The 21,904-nt window shown below is 40.3% G+C and overlaps 1 protein-coding gene across 1 annotated transcript in view; it reads left to right on the plus strand.

Annotated features, from left to right (window-relative positions):
- Nlg-4 (neuroligin 4) overlaps window positions 1-21,904 on the plus strand; it is a 178,781-nt gene that overhangs the window by 35,721 nt on the left and 121,156 nt on the right. Inside the window, exons 2-4 of the mRNA XM_070666968.1 lie at window positions 4,927-5,291; window positions 7,405-7,809; window positions 8,640-8,815. Of these exons, the coding sequence (XP_070523069.1) occupies window positions 7,562-7,809; window positions 8,640-8,815 (424 nt within the window). The 5' untranslated portion in view covers window positions 4,927-5,291; window positions 7,405-7,561. The remainder of the gene's footprint in view (window positions 1-4,926; window positions 5,292-7,404; window positions 7,810-8,639; window positions 8,816-21,904) is intronic.

Genomic DNA, 21,904 nt, shown 5'->3' on the forward strand with positions numbered 1-21,904 from the left:
GTCCCGTCGATTTATACCAAAAATTGCAATAAAGTCAGCTCTGATAGCGAAGTGATTTTGCGTCGTCAAAAAATAAAAAAAAATAAAAAAAAAAATAAAAGAGAAGAAAAAAAGAAGAGAGGCGCGAAAATTGGCGACTCGCTTTCAATCGCGTCACGTTTGAGCCCCGATTTGTACCATCGATTCGATCAGCTGGCGCAAGAAGGTGAACAATTGACCGGGGAGTCGAGGATCATTCGATATCGCATCGAGAGCAGCCCTGCGGCGCGGATCCTCGTCCTTCACCGCGAAGTAATCTCGTCTCTGACGAGGAACGGGGGCGCGAAAAGAAGCGAGAGGGACCGAAGGGAAAATTGAGGAAGGATAATATCCTCCACATCCATTCCGGGTCGCAGTGCCGCGAGGAGGTACGAGGTATCCGTGGAAACCGGTTAAGTTCGTCCTTATTGTTTCGCGAATTGGATTCGGTGGGCTTAGACAGGAGGCACCCTGGAAAATGTTGCGGCCGTATCGCTATTGGTTGGTTAAAGATATCTTCGATCGTCGCTTAGGGACTCCCGCACAGGAAGGTATTTACCTCAGCTCTTCCGCGAACTTTCGCCGTGGCTGTGCGCTAACAAACTTACGCGAATCCTTTGGTATTTACGTTAAATCGCCCACCCGGCGCGCATTCGAAGGAAATTTGCGTCTTCAAGTCCTTAAATGGGATTTTCAAGCTCTTCAACTTCGCTAAATCTTTGAATGTTTAGACCATGCGTTTCTATCGCCTCGCTCTTGTTACTTAAATTCAACGAGGAGCTCCCAAGTTCTCTAAATCCTCGAGTTAAATCCTTATTATGTATTGTACGTATTGTGTACCGTCGCACATTATTCAGCTGTCAAATATCAACCGATTAAATTCTCTTTACAATCGAAACTCTTCGGGAGTTAAAATCGCGTGGCCAAAGAACTATTTCCCTCGAAAATCGGTCCCGACTTTAATTTTATATTTCAAGCAAAATTGAATATTTCAAATAAACCTTCCCCTCTTGCGGCTTTCAACCGAGACTAATTTTACCACGTTGATTGACTTTTTCCATCTTCTTTAAACGATCCAATTTCCCGTAATCTTTCCTCTTTACTCGATATTTTTTACCTACGGCTTTTAATCCCTAGTACGATCCATTATTATTTCTTGTAGAAATATCGATTTATAACTCTATAACGTTAGTCTATCCAGTTCTCGAAGGGTCACTCGGATCCCCTGGTGGTCTTCCGACGTTCCTTCCGTTTCCGGGAGAAACGACCATGGCGCAACAAACAACCCACAGGTTATTTGTCTTCGTTCAGTGTACCGGGAAAAGAGGGCCAGAAGAAGGGTAAGAAGGGATGAAACATGGTAGGGATGAGAGGGTTATGAAGAGAATTCGCGAACGCAGCCGCAGCTGCGTCGCACTTTCGAAAAAGCTCCTACCGGGGATTTCGTTTAGTCTCGCGAAGAGACGTGGAATTTCACCCCCCGTCCCAAGAGAATTTTTCATTTAGCCCGCATTATTTATACGCACGCTTTGGCTACCGCCCAGAATTCTCCACGAATGTTTCATGCGGAAATTAACGTGCCGCGTCTGCATCTTTCTGAAAATGAAACTGCTTGTCCTGAGAATTTTGCTGAATGTTGCATTATGAGACCATTCCAGGTCCAAAAATAGGACGTTATTTATTTCCACGAGATACATTTCTGACCTAGAAATATCTAAACGTAATAATTTTCGCCCGAGATTTAGAATTATACAAATTAAAGGATTCCGAAATGTGAGACGAGAACAATTTCTGAACTAGTCACTATAGTTCTATTAATAAAATTAATTATATCTGTAGTTGCGTTTTAATCATTTTCTAATTAAATAAATTTGTCTTGTAAAAAAAAAAAAATATTTCTTAACTTGTTTGGGTCTTTCATTTTTTTTATCGTCGCACTTATTTCGCGCAAATATTTCTCTTGCTCGTTAACTTCTAATTTATAATAAATATAAAATAAATATTTAAAAAAATGTACATTCAACGTATACCAACAAAATGAATTTCGGACGCATCAATTAATAAAATCACGCGCGTCAACGGAGTAGCATTCGAAAGACATATTCGGAATTTCGATAGATTGTCAGGAGACTACTAGAATGCATTTGTATGTACATTCGTCGGACGCGCAGTGGTGATTTTGTGATCGATCGACTCGGGGTGGAAACGATACTCGCCGGCCTGCCTCTCGGATTCTCTTCGTCGGCATCAGTCACGAAACGCCGTTTTCTGGCTAGTCAATTTCGCGGCATTGTACGAGAAATATGGCGGAAATAGAGTTCTTCCGTTGCGTGTAGCATCGCAAAGTACACACACAGACTTTCCTTTCTTACCGTCAATCTTGTAAGAAAGCGCCGCCTCGTGAATAGCTTTCCGATGCTCGCATACGCCGCCGTGTCTTCCTGCGCCTGTCATCTTGTCGCGTTCTCCTTCGAATGTTCCACGACGCATCTGCGCCATTCTAGCGATTGTAATTACCGAACTATTCCCCGGGACAGATAGACCGTTATTAAAATAAAATTGCGCGACAAACGTAAGTTAATAAATTATAAAAGTAAAAAAGAAAAAAAATTATAAGAAAACCTAATGCATGAAGATAATAAATAAAGATTTAATTACTTTTTAATAAACCATCAAGTTTTACGTTTTTCCTCCTCGCGTCTGTTCTCGGCTGCTCGGGAAACGAAAGATCCCCGCGATCTCATTAACCTAATCCGCAAAAATGTAACGAGACGAGAATCTCGAAGAAATTAATTCGAACAAAAAGTCGTTACACCCGATAATCCGCTTTGAAAAATAAAAAAAAAAAACTCTCGCTTACAAATTCTTGAGATATTTTATCGTCAGTTTTTTGTTTGGTATCTTTCTTCTTACTTTTTAATTTTTTTATTTAGGTGCATGATAGTTAAGCCGTTATGAAACGAAGCTCCGGGTCAAATTAATATAGTTCGCGCTATTTTCGAAAATAGTAATATTAAATCCGATTAAGCGCCGGAGAATCTTATCGCTGGGAATCTTACTCGCGCTAGGATCGTTTTGTTCTCGCTTGAATTAGCTGGCAAAACGTGTCGTTAATTGCGACTGCTACGTAGTGTATCCGTTATTCCTTGCTTTGAATATAGTTGCTCGGGATGCTAAACGATTCCGCAGGACAGCGCATGGTCCAAGACCTCGACTTATGCCGGTAGTCGCGTTTATGTTTGTCGTTGAAGTTGGCAACTGGTATCCGCCGACCATAGACTATTTGAGTTTGCCAAGTAGTAATAATTGTTCGCCAGAACTGTTCAGACGATAACGGCATCCCGCTATCGCTAAAGCAGTACGCAGCCCTACGGGAAGGGCCGGCCCTTTTTCAAAGATAGTCTCTTGACGTAATCAAATCGCGGGCTTGCCTTTTCTTTTTCCAACGTGACTCTTGCCGGAGAATCTACGTCAGGGATCTAATAACGAATTTGCATTATATCTAAGGAGCAACGGTACAATAAGATTAAAGTTGAACCTTACGTACTGGCTCTCGCAATTAATCGTAGGCGCAATGCATTTTTAAATAAAAAAAATATTGTAAAAATTAATAGACCGTACGTTTCGAAAGTATTTTAACTCGTGCAAGTTTATTTAGATTTATAATTCAAATAGAATATCGTAGACACTTTTTTTGTAATAAATTAATTGTATCGCAAATATAATTCCACGTGCTGGGAGATAATTATTACAAATTTTATCAACGTACTTTAAATGTTTAAACAACGTAATCGAGTGTTTGCATGCAATTAAAATATGAAACAAAATTACCGGATGCGAATTACAAGATTTTGTTTTTATTTACTTCATTTGCAGCGTTATCACATCAATTTCAATTAACTCGAAAATTTTGAGAAAGATTTCTTGGACGTTTTTTTTCTCCCTATTTTCTTTCTTCCCTTTTTCCCGTCTAATTAAATGTTGGGTTTAGCCCATTTAATCCCAGTACGTTACACTATACGTAGACGAAAAAAAGAAGGGAGCAAGTAAGGCAAGAGAAAAAGCAAGAGCATAAGAATGAATTATAAAGACGAGGAGGAGGAAAAAAAGCGTAAAGAAGATAAATGAAAAAATAGAAGATAAATTTAAATAAGTTAGCTAGACTTAATAGTGGTAACTGATAATATAAAGCTATTTCAAGAAGAATAAATTAATTATGGCGAATTAAAATCCAATTTACAAGTAAGTCGGATAATTTGCAAATAAGGTAAATACAGTAAAACAAAATTGGATTTAAAGTTGCAGAGTAACTGCGCGAGAAGATTGGGAGGGGAAAAAAAAAATCGCGGAGGTGTGTTGTCCGTAAAACAAAAATGCACATAAACTCGGTAAATTAAGTGAACTTTTAGTTATGGTGTCGTAAAAATATAAAATTTCTCGTGACCTTTCGGTAGATACACGTACACGCAGTTGTGCTTTGATTTTGATAGCAAACCAATTTATCGATTCTATTAATTAGGTAATTATTAACAAAGAGCGATAATGAGTCATTCAATTTTACACAATATCCTCAGCTGATTTGACAATTTATTAATGACCTGATTTCGTAATCTAGTTGATTGCTATACGATTATTATAATCTGATGTTAATAATATATTATGTAACATGCGTTATGTAAATATCTCTCGCTCTTTGTAAATAATAATATAGCCGGCTAGAGTAATATGTGATTACTATGTATTATATTATATATCTCCATACGTTTTTTTTAATAAATATTTTATTGTTTTGCGAAAAAACGTATTCATGTATGCAAATACGGCTGAATAAATAATATTAAAGCTTTTTGTATAATTGCAAAGATGTGTTAGCAAAAATTAATTTTTCCATATCTTTTTCTGTTTCAGAACATCGCAACATTGGAACTTAATGATACTTGCTATTCAAAATTTAATTAATTATTAGAAAGAAAAGTAATTATTGTTAATTGCATAAAATAAATATATATAAAAATACAAAAAGATATAAAATGTTCGATTGAGAACCATAAAACAAACGTTTAAAAAATACAATGAAATTTACAATAAAAATTAATTTGCTTGATAATTAATTTATAGAAAAAAGTAATAAATCAATTATTCTTGTTATTCTTTAGTGTAATAAAAAAAATGTTAAAAAACGTTCCAAGTTAAATCGATGCTGACGTTGTTCAACAATTAAAGAAGTCCTAGGAAAGCGAAAGAACTAATCAAAGCCATGATTCGTGGGCATGGTAAGATTTCTAATTACTACAAATTATGTTAAAAATTATTAAAACAGATGAAAGCTGTCAATTTAATTAATGGATGACGTTACTACTGTTTTAAAAGCTTACACATTTGACGCCAAAGTTAAAAAAAATTATATATTTTCTCAAATAAAATATATAAAGGCAAATTATGCTAAAGAATTCTTAATAAAAATTCGACGAAAGCTCTCGCATTATCATTGATTCGTAAATCTACGGGGATAGATTCGCGGCAAGAAGGCTACAGCGTTGATAAGGAAGAGAAATTATCAGAGCGAGTGACGGGGCCGAAACAGCTTATCTCCTTTTTCTCCACCACGTGGATCACGAGGAAAACGTGGCATCGTTACACAACGTTGAATTTCCTTCTCCTCTTCGGGCCGATAAGTACTGATTTCCATAATGGCTCCACGTACGAGTGCACTCACTTATCCCCTACCCTTTCCAGCACTTCTCTCAACCCTCGGCTCTACCTCTACGCTTCTCTGCAACTGTTCGTGTAGATATGTAACGTGTGTAAGTGAGAGTGTTCCTTTTCTACCTATATACGTTCCGTCTCTATCCGTTCATGGAAACTTCGGGTCTCTGTAATCTTATCGCGTAATGCGAATTCAAGACTCGATAATCGCACGAAAACGTGATTAATTTTTTAATTCCTACCCTTTTCTGAGGGTCAAAGCGCTGCGACGCTTTTTTTTACGACACCGGAAACTCCATAAAATTGAAAGAATATATATACATATATTTTCAGTCTCTACGTTCTTAAAGTATAAAAAGAAACAGATTTGTGGTTATCTTGTAAATTGTTCGCTCTTTGATTATCACACATCAATGTACATATAAAACAAGATTATGTGCATTTTTTTCAATTTCGCTAATTTTTGTTAACGTTTTTCATTTTATATTAATCATGTTAAATATTTAATTCCAAACATTATGCAACGGTGGATATTAAACTCCCCGAATTGAACGAAATACGCCAAAGTGAATATTTATTAAAGACACAGAAATATTAAATGGAGATTAATTAATTCGCTCGGTGATGTTTGATTCTGTTAAAATATGACGAATATACGGTATCTATGGAAAACGCTTCCCGGAGCTTATCGTGTCTTCCCTGTGTCGAGGCTTTCTCCTTTCCCGTGCTTATCCAGTGCCTTCAATTCTTGTCGGCGTTCCCTTCGGCCATTTTACTTTATCTTTTATCAAAGAGAACGCGGATGAAACTTTCTGTCGCGAGATTAGAATTTGCTAATAATCGAAGAACGAAAAAGGTGTCCGCCGCTATCGTGCATTCTCGGAGAAACCACCCCCGGAATATCGATCGCCCCGTCGCATTGAATTGTGTACCCAGTTGTCCGCTCTTTTGTTCTCTTCTTTTCTTGAATATCATTGTCATTTTCCACCGGAATCGATGTAACCGCGGTACGTATTAATTAAATATTGATATAGTTAATTGAACGGACACGTTAAATAAATACACCACTGAACCGGCGGCGAGAGCCGCCGCGTCCTGAAAATTAAAACTAACAAAAATATGAAATTAATTGATGCGATCGAACGGGCAATCGCGCGCGAAATAATTCGCGATCGCAATAAAGCACAACTCTATTTATTTCAACGCCGCCCGTTTCAACAATTTCAACTTGTTATTAATTAATAATTCACGAAATAATATCACGACCGCGTCATTTTGTCATCTTACGTCGTCACACTTATAGTCTACTACTGTGTAACAGAATTCAATATTTTTGCGTCAGTGTTTAATTCAGAATATCGTTTATGCGTCAGATTTAACGCAATAGGCGTGTATCTCGTTCAAATCTTAATACAGAAACTTGATAATATTTCTACAAGACCTAAATTATTCAGCTTTCATCTGTAAAAATTGGTTCTATGTTGCTCGTAAAAATTAAAGCTCAACGTTATAACGACATGACAGTTTTACCAGATAAACGTGAAACGAGAGCAAAACGGTGCGAGTTTCGTTGCAACGATAATGATTAATTTCAGAAATCAAAGTAACGAAGGGCTAAAGCATCCGATACGCGCACAATTAATAATCCGCGGGGGCCATGATGTTACGTAATATTTCCAGAAAAGTTCACCGGGATGGGGGCGATTCGACGACGTCGTAATTAATCGTGCCGGGCGTAAATGAGAGACGATCGCCGCGGGACGCGGAGGTGATCCATAGATCGTGTCGGGCGCGATCAGTTGCGGTAGCGCGGGCGAGGTGAGGGGAGGGTGGCAAGATGGAACTCTTCCTGATCCTCGTTTGCCTGATCGCGCCGCCCGCCCTCTCGCTCTCCATCAAGAGCAAACTCAACCCACGGATCGTCCAGACGCGTTACGGCGAGGTGCAGGGTGTCACGAGATCCTTCGAGTATGCCAAGTTCCTCAAGCCGATCGACGTGTACCTCGGAATACCCTACGCTACACCACCGGTTGGCACAAACCGCTTCTCGCCAACGAGAGCGCCCAGCCCTTGGGAGGGAGTCAGGTAACGCGTCTTTTAATGCGAGCGATTGATTTTCCTCTCGTGAGCTTAATTCTTTATAATATCTACCATAATTATAATTTTTTATAATAATTTTTATAATTATTTTTATAATAATATATAGGGAAATTATATTATTACGAAAATTGATACGAAAAGCTTTTAATACTGGATGTTATTTAACGAAACCTTTTTTCTCCTTCCCCTCGCGATCAAATTTACAGCGAGCCGTGCGGAAAGTTACGTCAAGGCTGATCAATTTTTATTTTCGTACGCGAGAAGTCGATCACCTTTTACGATCTCCTTTTAGTTAAAGCGGATACTTTTCAATTTTATAACAAGCACAGTCTTCTCGAAATTCTTCGAATGCCGCACGGTCTCCCTAACTCGAAGTGTTTGAGAATATCGCAGAATATACAACATTCTAAAATTATGCCAAGATATTCCTCGGCGAATCTTTTGAATGCCAATATTGTTATTGCACACCGAGTACTTTAGAATTACATAATTATTAAAACATTTTTAATTTATTGACAAAAGTAATTTCAAAGATAAATTTATTGCTGAACTATGAAAAATCATTAAAATGAACGAATTAATTCAAGAAATTAATGCAAAAGTCCATATATAATATCTTATTTCAGAAATATCAATATAAATGTAATATTGTAACGATAACAATGCTAATAAGACACTCGGTAGTTTATCATGTGCCTCGAAATACATCCCCGTCGGCGACGTTCGTCCTTATTGAGCACGGTGACGCGTATTCTACGAAACTTTGACCGGTCGGTGAGTTGTAACGCACGAACGATTTCCGATTTCCTCTGCAGATTATCGGACTCGATGGGTCCAGTCTGCCCCCAAAAGCTGCCGGACATCGCAAACGAGCAGGAAGCGCTCGAGCGGATGCCTAAGGGAAGACTAGAGTATCTAAAGAGGCTACTGCCTCATCTACGTAACCAAAGTGAAGACTGTCTCTACCTGAACATCTACGCACCTGCCATGGGTAAGTGAACGTGCAAACCTTCCAGCGATACGGTCGCACGAGCACTTTTGCAATTGTCACGTGCGACCGTGTTAATACCTCCCGCCGTAAATAAATTCCTCGAGTATTACGCGGTGTAATTAAAACTCCGGATTATTTGTCTTTAACATTATAACACATTTAATATTATTATTATAAACTTTTTTAAAATATCTGTTGATTATATAATTAATTTTTTTATTATATATTATATAAAATTAGATATTAATATATATTAATTTATTAAAATTTCGCTTGAACGTCACGGTTTTTCTTTTTAAGACAGATTGATAAATTAGTTCTAAAAGCTAATTTTGCGATAATTAAACCTTTCCTTCGAACTCAATAGTAGAACGTCATATCAGAGACAGATTAGGCTTTGGAAGTAGATAAGCTTTTTTTTCGCGCACCGAGACGTTATCGAGCTGCACTGAAAGGCAGTGTAGTCAAATCGATCGATCAAGTATCGAAAGTTCTTTATACATTTTCTGCTTTTCGAAGTCACAGCCAAAGACTCTCTCGATAGTATCTCAAGGGAAGAACTTTGTAACGCCATTCTAAAGAATTGCGTTTATTCGTCAATTTTTCATCTCCGCTACGTACCTATAACTCCTAAGTTCTTCCGTACTTTTGAATAATGACAAAAAAGAAACGTCGGGAATTCTCATCTCGAACTTAATTTACAACACTCGGGCAGAAAAATTTATAAACCTTTTTAAGACTGTAGGATTTAAATTTACTTATATGGAAATAAAAAAAAAACTCCTCGGGAAGCAAAACAATTTTCTTTCGTTTGCTTTTAACATTAAAAAAATTTAACAATTATCATTTTTCGCAGCAAGCGGCATTGTTAAAAGCAGATTTTTTAGCGAATAAATTATTTTTGTACGTGGATATACATAATGAGCCCAATCCGTCAACCCTCTCGAAAAAAAAACGGAATTTTAGATGGGCATTAGCAGATGAAGTAATCCTCGCTGGTCGCCGAGCTAGCAACGCTGAACGAATGGCGCGGAAATCTATGAGTGGTCGGGGGTAAACGGAAGGGCGGGAAACGCCGAAGGGGGGTAGGGAGGAAAATACCCGAGGCAGGAAAAGCCGCTCGGCAAGGCAGGAACGTTTTGTTCGTTACAGAGTGTCCCGATTAAAAAACGATTTTTAAGATGATTCACTGGCGGCCCAAATTGAATCGCTAATCTAAGTTTGAGGGAACTTTTCGCGGAGTTGGGGACGGCCTTGTGAATTATGGCGGCCGGGAATAGGTGTCATTGACCTCCGTGCGATCCCAATATAGCGGCGGCTCGCGCGCGGACGGTCTGAAACTGAACTTCCCCGGGATTGCGCAAGTTATTGAGCTTCAAGCCGGACCGGCGTCTCGCCGCGGAAGAACACGCGGAACATTTTCGAATAGATCGGAGATTAGAGCCTACGCGACGCGTAATTGCTAAAGTCCGGCATTCGATCGAAATAATTGGAAAATTTCATCTCGAGAGAGAGCATACATTTCGAGGCTCCTACGGGCTTTTCTTTAATGTTTCATGCGAGATTTCCCATCGCTTTCACGCGTCTCATTAATTTCTCCCTGTAATAATTCCCGTTCCCCGTTCCCCGCGCGTACGCGCGCAATATGCGGAGAGTTATCTCCGCGTATATTCTTAAAAATATTTTCTTGGGGCGTACGCGACGCGGGCCGGTCACATTTACCGTTCAATTTCCGAGTCTGAGGTGTGCCGGGACGCGTGAAACAGCTTGCGGGGAAAAAGCGAAAATTTCTATTTTGCCGGGAAAATTCAATGATATACGATTATTGAAACACCATTCACTTTGGCCGACATACGCGGAGGCATAAAAAGCTTTCCCTTCGAGCGAAGGGAGAGGCCGAAAGAGAAAGTTCAGCGGGAGATATAAGGGCGAGAAAGAGCTTAGGTGACGGCAATAAAAAGGGTTGAAGATGAAGAGGCACAACAGCAAAGAAATATATTGCGTGTGCCTGCCACGGTGTTCGATGCTGCTTTCGCGGCTGAAAACTGAAGAGAATGACACGAAGAGATTTATCAAATATTTCTCATTTTTCTGAAGCTCGCGCCACTGACACGTGGCTCGAAATTGCTTGCTGAAATCTCAGAGCCATTACGAACTGCGTGAAAGTTTCGCGAGATTATAGTGTGAACTCTAATAAATCTGTAAATCCTTCGTAATGTTTGTCGTTTAAAATTGAAGAACTTCTTGAAAGTGTTTTTTTTTTTCTAGTACCTTGGCAGGTTAAAATTTGTATTTCTTTCGGAATATCAAAAAATGTTTCAACAATTCAAAATTTACGTTAAAAGTATGAATCAAACGTTTTCTCTTTGAATATTTAACAAGCACGGCAATTATTTACTTTGCTGCGTTTTAGATCTTCACAGCTGTTTGATTTTAATCTTTCTGAAACGCAATCAGAATAAAAAATTTAATTCCCTTTCGAAATCTACAGCTGCAACGAATCTTAAATAAATTGTAATTCATTTTACTGTAACTTTACACCAGTTCAATATAATTTCCGATTAAATTAAGCGAGTTTACTTCCCGCCCCGCTTTCCGTTTGCAAAACAGCAACTTGGAGTCTCGAATCGCGTTCTCACAATCGAGTCCCGGAAAGTACGATTTTCAGACAACCCCACGTCTGAAAAAGATACGTTCCCCTCGGCGCGGTATTGTCTCCCGGATTCTTACGTAATGGAAATTTCTATCGAAAGTTTGGATCCGGTTAATGCACGTTGTCGGCACTTCTTCTCCGCTGACCTGAGGGGGAAGGAAGGGAAGGGTGGAAATAAGGGCTGGGGCGAGGGAAGGAAAGTTTCCGTTTTCCTTGGAAGACTCGCAATTACACGGCCGCCTGCACTCACAATTCCGTCGACGATAGGTAAAGCTCAGTATCGAACGTATGGCGGAAGCGGAAGAAGGAGGCTGCAAGTTTTCGAGGCGCGAACTAATAATCGAATCCACCAAGTTCGCGGAATTTGTTTCAACTCCCAGAGAATACTTTGGAATAAAGATCTGTCCGGTCTTCTCGTGATTCACGAGTCGCCGGTGAAAGAATGCCTCCTCCATCCTTTTAAGCGAGAGAGCACGGGCTTGGGAAATGATTTGTTCGTCTCGGGCGGAAGATAAAGTGTCTCGCTTTCCGAGTTCGTTGGAGATTCACGGCCACGGAGGCGGTTTTTAAAAAATATTGATCTAATCGATGAGCCGCGCGGACCAACGCCGCGATGGCGATTCACAAAAGGAACGAAATTTCGAAGCGAGCCCGACGGAAAGCACTTGAGGGTTGAGTCGCGGCGGGTTTTAAAAATAATTTCCAGACATTTCACGGCGCATTTAAAATAACTTTGGGACATTATAACGGCGTTAGCCTGCGATGGCGCGACAGGAAATTTAATGTGGCAAGCCGAGGGAAATCGCACGATCCTCGCACATCCTTCCTCTTTTCATGAAAGAGAACGTCACGAGTGCAGAGTGCGCATTCGCTCAACTTCCGGCTCGAAAAGGCATTACTAATAGCTCTCGTCGCTGTGATTAATGGCGCTCGAGTGCTGCTCCGTTTAGTCGTTTTATTAATTACGCCGGATAACGAAGGTCACCGTCTCGGTGCGGGGCTGTCATTTATTATGCACGTCGCCGCGATTGGGAAACCAAGCTCGTATCGACAAGTGTACATACACGTGTGAGAGTAATTTGGTAATAATTACTAACATTATCAAGACTGATATAGCCGTCTGAACTGTCTAACGAATAACGATTAAAAAAATATCACATTAAATCTCCGCGAATAACCGGAAGTTAATAAAATAAAAAGTCACAACGTAGCTGTCTCCCTTACGAAAAATAAAAGTGAATTAAATTTTTCGCTAATATGAGACTACCGTGTTTAATTTTACATTGGAGAGATTAAAACGTCTGAGCAGCATTGAACGAGGTTTTCCTTTGCCATCTGCTCATCTCGAAGGGGCTAGTGTAATAAGAAAGAATACCCGGGACCATTCCTCTGAAACTCGGGGCGGTGTTTCGCGATACAATTTTAAAGTCGACGTTCTCGTCTCGCTTCGCTGCATAATTCAGGAAGTTCCGCGAACAGGAGACGGCAAGATAAAGCGGGGGATCGATTCGCTGCTGATTTAATTATCTTTTAATGAAAGCCGAGATTCCCCGGGACCGTTGTAATTTTACATCGTCCGCGGGCTGCGCAAATGCGGAATATAAATGGTAATTAAGGCTTGCCAGATGGACCGTGCCGCTGCGTTATTCCGGCCGATATAACCAAAATACACCGCGGCTAAGTGAGGTCTGACAGACTTGTTAACTTCGCCGGATTTATTGCCGCTTTCCATCTCCAAACTGCTTGTCGTATATCCCTGTTATTCGCCGCTATCCAATTAATGTCGATTCTCTCTAAATCTCGCGAGGGTCCCTAGGTGCACTTTTGCGCGGCCTCCATTCAATTCCGCCGCGCGTTTTCTCGATTAGAATATCATTATTTGCATTACCAGAGAATCAATAACGGCCTGAAGTCGCGAACGTCTCGAAAACCAAGATTCGCGGGATTCGTAATTCCTCTCTCGATAATTTGGATGACGGAAGATTTGCGGTATTTAAAGATGAAGAACGAAATAAGCGATATATCCGGACGAGTGACGCGCCGAGGCGAAACTATTTTAATTGAACGAAGTGAAACTACTTTAATTAAGGGGAACAATTCTCTGTTGGAGAGGACAAATTTTCCCTCAACGCCGAAACAGAAAGACAACTACATTTCTCGCAGACATTGTTGCTATTGCCAGGCACTCGGGGCACAACGCGAGTATCGCCGGATGAACTCTCCTCACTCGCGAGGAGGAGAACAGCCTCCGAATGATTTTGCGCAAATTAGCGGCGGTTAATGGGCGTAATGGCATCCTTTCAAGCGCAAAGGATCACATCCTCGCGTCGCTAAAGTAATTAATTATCCGCGGAGTTACTGATAGCGCGCGCACGAAAACTTGCAGTACAGATCAAGCTCGTTTCGTTATTCTCCCAACTCGTCATTCTCCATCGTATCTGTTGTAAAATGCGAGAGCGTCATGTGTGTTATTTTACCTCACGCCGCACAAAGCTGTCTACAAAGTTCCGCGAGCTGACGCGTCTCGTCGTTGAAGTTCTCGGATTTCGTTTTGTTGCTTCAAAGATTTGCAAAGCGCAATTACGCGAGCGCGTTTTATGCGATTTGATTAATAAGTGATTAAGTAGTGCTTTTTTTTTTCTTTTTAATTTTATCGAGCATTATTATAATCGACGTTAATGTTACGAATTTTATTTTCAAATGTTCTCAAAAATTTGCAAAATTTCGTTATCGTTTCAGCATTGCGCTGAATCGTCGTTATTGCTCTCTTATAATGATTCTATTAACGGAGATTGCGATCAACTGGGAGCGTGCAAACATATTTCCGGCGCAGCCGTGATAGCGTAATCGGACTTGTCACTACTGGCAACATCGATTCTGTCCTTCGTTGCTAAGCAATAATTCTCTGCTATCGCTCGCGACCTCTCGAGCAGAACACTAATTCGTCTCTTCCACCCTCCGATCCCTCATCCCTTCTGCACTTCCGGATTTCAATTTCCATCGTATCTGCCATCATGCATGTGATTCGATCAAACTAGTCGTCAACATAATGCAAACTAACGACGGAAATAATTGAGAAAACGAGCAAGAGTGAAAAGAAGCTATTTATATATTTTAATTATTAAAAGAATTTTTCAGAAAAAAATATTTTAATTAGCAAAAAAATATTTAAAATAAAAATTTACAAAGTTGCTAGAAATGATCTCTATGGTTTTATTTCTTGAAACAAATGCCTGTTAAATTGACAAACGAATTAATTACATTACGTTATATTAAATTAAATACTTTTTCCTCTAGACATTTCTTTTTGTGCCTTTAAACTTCCCCTCTATGCATATTCGTACAAGTTTCGCGAAACTAGTAGCATGTTTCTTATCGCCAGTAATTACTTCCGAATTTGGGGCGGATCGACTTCTTGTCCAGCGTGTTCTAATCGCTTTCTTAATGAATCCTTCTTAATAATTCCGCCTGAAACTGAAAGGCGCGCAGGTGCAATCATTTATCCCGTAATAGCAACATAATTCACGCGAAACGTCACGTGGCGGCACGGCGACTCGCAAGGTCCTTCAACCTTCTCCTCTACACCGGAATAATCCGAGTAACGTGCATGGGCCTCGTGGAATTAATTAAGAATAATTAAATTTCGCCCGGTACGCCACGGCGCAAAAATTAATTTAGAGTTTTTTCAAACTTCTCGGAGGAGCGCTCTTTCGATCGCGATTTTTTTCGCTCGGAGAAAAGTAGCGCCGGGTCAGGATCCCTTGCCGTCTTACCGCGGGATAAAGCCGCGGAGTTATTGTTTCCAGCGACTGATAATTAAATTTCTTTCGGCCGGCAAATCACGAGGCTTCTTAAACCTAACTCGTTTAACCGATCGCAACGCAATTTCTCTTCGCCCGAGTTATTATTATGAAGGAAGTTATCGCAGTTTTTGCTTACCGGCCTCGATTAACGTTAATATTAGGGAAACAATTAGAAACCGCTTTCTTTTCGGGGCACAGACGTAACATTGCGAAGAAATTTAATTTAATCCCGCTTCTGACAAAATTTAATTCAAAGGAATACATTCAAACGTTATGAATTTTACATCCACTTTGTGGCAATTTTGCAAAACTTCCGTGAATATTAGAACATATTTTCCTGTGGAATTAATAAATATGTAAATTTTTTTAATTTTTTTTATTTGATTCTTCTTTAATAGCGATTTTCTGTACCGCAAATTCGACGAGTATTTACGACGGATTTCTACGGCACGCCGCATTCGTTGACGATTTCATCATATTAATTATGACACAAATTTTCCATTGTTATTTATTAATAATACATATTGGCTGTGGCGCGTAAGCGCACGTTTTCGGACGAACTGTTGCTTCGCATATAGTTATTAATTACACGCGCAATTATTAATTACACTGATGTCGAATATTAAAATTCTGATTAAAGTGCCGATTACTTGCCACACATGTGTCGCCAAATAAAAGCCCCCAGATAATAATAACGCCGCTAAATCGCGCACTATAAATGAACATCGAGCAACTGTAACGAAAATGAATTATGTTACGCGCGTACAACGTAAACGTTTGGATTTTGTCACGCAACGAGCTTTTGTTTGAAAAACTACAACGCTCATGATAAATTAATTCTATAATGTTCCTGATTTAAGGTTTAATAATAACAAAAATGCTGTGTGTAAAGATAATCAAGTAATAAAAAATAAATTCTGTACAACTGGAGTATTTCTGTTCTCGCTGTAGGGCTTTTTTTTGGCAAAGTGTTTAAAATAAATTTAAATGGGGACTGTATTCTCAGTGATCTAACATGCTCTTGGACGGAATTGACGATATCTTTATGTTGAGTTCCGCCATTGTTCGGCGCACAAAGCTACCCGACGATTTCACTTAAAGTGGCTGGGCATGAGGATTTTCTTTTTATGGTGGACGCTGTGAATTATCAAATAAATATTTTCACGACTTTCTCTCCTTCTTCAACGGGGAAAATCCGAGCACGTACGTGCCAGTGAAAAGCACGTCACGCCGACTCCTTCGCATTAGCTTTCGCACACATCCGACGGAAAGTGCAATGCCAGTCTCTGCTTCCGGATTTAACCGTTTGAATGCCTATCAAAAACCTCATAATACTTTACTACGAGCCGTGGAATAAACTTCGTTCGCGGCTTAAAGATCCTCAAAAGTAAAGAAATAAAAAAAATAAAAAAAAAAATTTGAGCGAAAGAAAAGTTTCGGATGTTTTCGGAATCGAACGGAAATTCAAACTGTCAGCCGAAAATGAAATAGAACACTTTCGAGCCACTTTAAGTTAAATCTAATTAACAAAGTTGTAATTAAATTAAAGCGGAGCAATTTTTATTCGAAATTTTTACGAGAAAAACTAATTTCTGCTCTTCGACGGCTCGTGATGAATCGATAAACTAGATATTAGTTTTGGAAGATTAAGTGACTTCTAAAAAATGCATAGACTTCTTGAAAAACAGGGAAGCCCGCTCACGTGGCGCGGAGGATATCGTAATTCCGCGGGAGCATTATATCGTCGTCTCAAGCGCTTCCGTTTGATTGATCGACGAGCAAACCACAGTCGGCGTCGGTGCCGGAGTGATCGATCGCCCTCGTCTTCGACACAATCGCGAATCCCCGCGGGTCGTTTTCCCCCCTTGCCCGATAAATCGCCCCGCCGAGTAATTCGCGTATAAAACTACCGCGCAATTACGATTAGACGGTTGAATTTCCTGCCCTCACAGATTTCCTAGTCCCCGGCACTTTCCGGGATTGCGGATCTCCTAGACGACATCGAACCAGTCCCAAATTAAGTTCAAAAATTTCGTGGGTTTGCGACAGAAAAAGAAAAGGGAAAAAAAAGAAGTTACTTTTACAACGGATTGAATTATTTGAGTTTGCTCTCTCTCTCTCTCCCTCCCTCTCTCTCTCTCTCTCTCTTTCTCTCATTCTCTCTTTCTCTTTGAAACTGGACCCGGTCATTTTGGACGCGAGCTCTAAGAACTCGCGTACTCTCGTCTGGTGAGCGCTGCTCCTGCGTTTGACTGTGAAATATGGTGCAGCGCCACACCTTCTTGCTACCAGGACAAGTATTGTCTCCGTCGGGGGTGTCTCGCGATTTTTCGCTCGCCCGTTCGTCCGCGGGAGTATGATCTGTCGCCAGAATCTCGGGGGAGGACGATCGACGACGATATTTACACGAGTGCGCGATTTGTATGATCTACACTTGCCAGGTCCCCGCAAATACGGGCACGAAAGCGGATCCCGCAACACAGGGGCCAAAACTTTCTCGCCGATTCGGTTAAGTGCTCAAAACAGTTGCCAACACCCACCCGCCGCCCCTCGAGAGGCGAATTGGAAGGACGTAAAAAGGCGGGGCGCAGGGGAAGAGAGATGTGGAGGATGCGGGAAACCCGAAACTCTCGAATTCCTGCTCGAGCGAATAGACGAAAGCTTTCGCGATCTTTCACGGTAATCATCGTGACCATTGATACACAAGTCTATATTGTGTGTAAGTAACAAGATGCGCTGTTTTCTTGAACAAAACGCAAGTTCTCTCGATTGGGTCTCTTTTATTGTACGAAGGAATTGTCCACGGTATGCGCGAGGGAATAACTTCGATTTCACGTCAGATGCAGGATTTCTCTCCCTTTGTTGTGTGCGCGTATAAAAGGACGACACTTCCATTTTGAAGCAATTCCGCGAGAAAATGCTCGCCCTTGAATTCTCGAAAGTTGATAAAACTCAGCTGCCGGGCGCGCCGAGAGGAGCCATTCGTTTCGACGGGGAATCGTCGAAAAATGAAACGCGTAATGGCATTATTTCGTTAGAAATGTAAATATCTCCCTACGTGGGCAGCTCCCGCAAGGAAGTGACTTACTTCGTTATTAAAAAGAAAAGGTCCTGATGAAAGACGATGTTTAATAAAGATTATTAAACGCCAGATTTAATAAGAACTGATGTGCAATGGGGATTTTCTACTCTGTTTTATTCAACCGGGGTTTCATTATCGTGTTGGCGCGAATTCGCACAGATATGACTGAAAAGCGTTGGCACTGCCGAAAGCAGGATAAGATCGAGATGTAAATAAAGTGATAACTTTCACAGTTCTTCCCGGCAGTCGGAATGCGTTTCTTTTTGGCGACCGGCCAAAATGTATAAAGCTCGAAATCGCGCGCGAGGGACCATCGATCGAAATCCGATATATCGTCATACCTGCAGGCGCTTGTGTCAATATCACACGCGTGGGGATTTGTTTCTCGGTGACGAAATCGAAAACCGATCAAATATTAAAATTACTTTCGCGCCGCTTTACTTGAAAGTGGTGCTTAAGATTTGCACATTACGCCGATCGTTCTCCCATTACGCGCTTATCAATCAGTTGAGATAAGAAAAATGCTAAGTATCAAAATGCTAAGCATTATAATACTGATCGAGTGAGACTGATAATCGCGAAAAATTGTGAAAACTTATGTTCGCAAAACGTTTCAGAATTGTTTATTAATTGTACGTTATTACAATATTTTTATTATTTAACAAAAAATTTTAAAAAATATTTAAAAAATAAAGAAAAACATCTAGCTAAAATATTAAGACTTTCTTATAAAAATACCTTAATTTTCCGTTTTATTTATCGAAAAAACATTGCCTTGCTGTTAGATTGGTTTACATCGCGCTATGAACAGGTGTAAATAGAGCCTTCCAACAATTTAATAAATATGACATATGGATTTTAAAGTTAGAAAAATGTAACGAAATATTTGCAAGTTTATCGATATTTGCTCGATTCCTGCGCGATTCGATATCACAACATTTAGTTTTTAGAATTTTTTTTCTTTTTTTTAAATTTTACCTACATGTTTTTTCAAACAGGGGAGATAAAAATATAATAATACGGGAAATAAAAACTGGGAGAGGCAAAGCCGAGAAGGCAGGGAACGCGCAAAGTTACGAAGACGGCGCGAAAGGCGCGATTTTATTTCACGAAGACGGCCGCAGCATTGCGAACTTTGTGTCTCGTTCACGCCTGCTCGACAAAATTCTTCGCGCACGTAGCTATGCATGTACGGCACGCGGTGGGCGGAAGGGGGCACCTTATTGTAACGCTATGTATCTTGCTCCGTCGACAGTTTACAAACCCTTACGCAGAGAGAGGAGAAATTCCAGGCTTACCGTCACACTGATACGCCCGCCGTTCTTTCGCCGAGAAACGAAGGAAAAGGTGGAGGAAAAAAAAGAGGCTAGAAGTACGAAAGTGAGCAAACATGGTTCGGAGAACGTGAAGGGTGAAGCCGCCGGTAAACCTTCCACCTCGTCCCAACCAATCGACACACTTAATATTTTCCATCGTCTTCAATTACGCGCGCAAACATTTTGGGGCGGAGCGGCAAAACCGCAGAGTAAAAATATTTTTTATCTTTACGAAAATGGGGGGGAGGGAATTCGCAAAGTCAAACAGACATTAAGGTAATTGCTTATCGACTCGCCGCGGGAGGAAAAATAATTTATAGACGCGGAGACAGATAGAAAATATGAGTACGTTATTTACGCAATTTTATAAATTTATATGTCTCCAAAAAATGAGGTTTATTGAATTAATATTTTAAATTTATACGTTTCTTGCGTTTTAGTTTGGTACTTTAACTCTTATAATATTGAACTTTTAAACATTAAAAAATATTATATTATACCAACTTACGTTGGAAAAGAAAAAGTTTATCACTCTTTAAAGAAACTGCGGCTTAATATAATTCTACGTCCGCGGGATGTTATTTATCCCGTGGAATCGTCGGGGAAATGCCATGAAAGTTACAGAGAGAAGGGGGAAAGTGTACACAATCCTCATTTCGTATTAATAAATTTTTGTTTCGAGAGTTTACAGCGAGAGAATGGTCGCGGACGTTGTTGCGAGTCGAGATGGGATGTCAGAATCGGATGACAGAAATGTATAGGGCAACGAATGTACGACAATGTAATCGACTCCCTCGAGGATAACCTCGTTATCCGACGCAAGAAGTCGCATCTAGGAAACAGTCTTCTTCTAGACTCCAATTCTCCGCCGCCGGATTTCTCTGCACGCTTTTCAGAACGCGCAAATGGACTTTTAAATTGTCTGCCAACGATAAAAAACGCGCGCGATACAAAAATGGCAGATCGTCACACTACATAATTGGTTTAAATAATCGTCAAGGTGCGTCGCGTAATAGAAATAATTAAAACAGAAATTAAAATGTTATATTCGAGACTCAAATTTTTTTTTCAGTCTTACTATAAAATTAATCGATAAGGAGAAGAATTAAAATTGTTACTTCTAATGACATTTTTTAAATTAATTAAAAGAAACCATGTGCGCGTTATTTTTTAAAAGACCTCAATTTTGAACTACAAAAAAAAACATGCGACTCACCAATCTGCATGAGCTTCAGCGGAGGTGTAGAGTTCTGCCGGTGACTGTAACATAAAATAAAAAATATTAATGTAGACATGACGATATATCAGTTAATTAATTTAAAAAAAAAAGATAAAGGTTTTTCATTAAAGATTTTATTTAATAAATTGATGCTTACCTAAAAGTTGCTCCGCCGATGCATGAAGCCCTTCCCGGGCCTGCTCCTCCTCTCAGATGGGACGTGACGAGCCATCCTTCCGCGCACAAGTCACTCGCGAACACCCCGACCGTGACTTTATAATCGCGAGAATTATTCAATGATCACTTTCGCGCGTTCTATGTTCGGCACTCGCGTTTAGAAGAAAATCGTATGTAAAAAAATTCCGCCGAATACTTTACGGAACTCCCGGAACGCCCGACGAACCGGCTGCGGTTCGTATAATTATTAATACCGGCGGAAACGGCACTTTCGATGACGGCGATGAATGCAGCTACGTTGATCTGTAACAAAAAGAAATATATAATTTAATTGTAGAGATGTTACACATACTTAATTAAAAATAAAATTTTCCATTGCGACAAGCTACTAGTTTTGTGTATCAAAAGAATTATTCTTACCTTTGGGGCTGCTCCGTTGATGCCCGATGCCTTTCCGAGGCCTCCTCCTCCTCTCAGAATATCAGACGTCCTTATTAAAGTGTCTAGCTTTCTTTCGGAGACTCTGATCTTCGTTCTCGCGCTGCGTCACCTGCAACAAAAGCCCGGAAAATTAATGAAAATTATCTGTACAACACTTCGCCTCAGAGAATCATGATCGTATATGTAAGGATATAACTTACTTAAACGGACAGGGCGGCTGCTGCGTATGTGCGTAGCGTGGTTGCTGCGTATGTACGTAACGCGACTCTTATGCACGTGCGTCTCGTTCGACCGCCGGTGAAGGACAAAGAGAGAAGGAGAAGCTCGCGCGCGGCACGTACACCGCTCACCCTTCCCCTTCCCCCAGCTACCTGCCCGTCTCTCTCTTCTTCTTTTTC

This window comes from Cardiocondyla obscurior, linkage group LG15 (genome assembly GCF_019399895.1).
Source record: "Cardiocondyla obscurior isolate alpha-2009 linkage group LG15, Cobs3.1, whole genome shotgun sequence".
NCBI lineage: Eukaryota > Metazoa > Arthropoda > Insecta > Hymenoptera > Formicidae > Cardiocondyla > Cardiocondyla obscurior.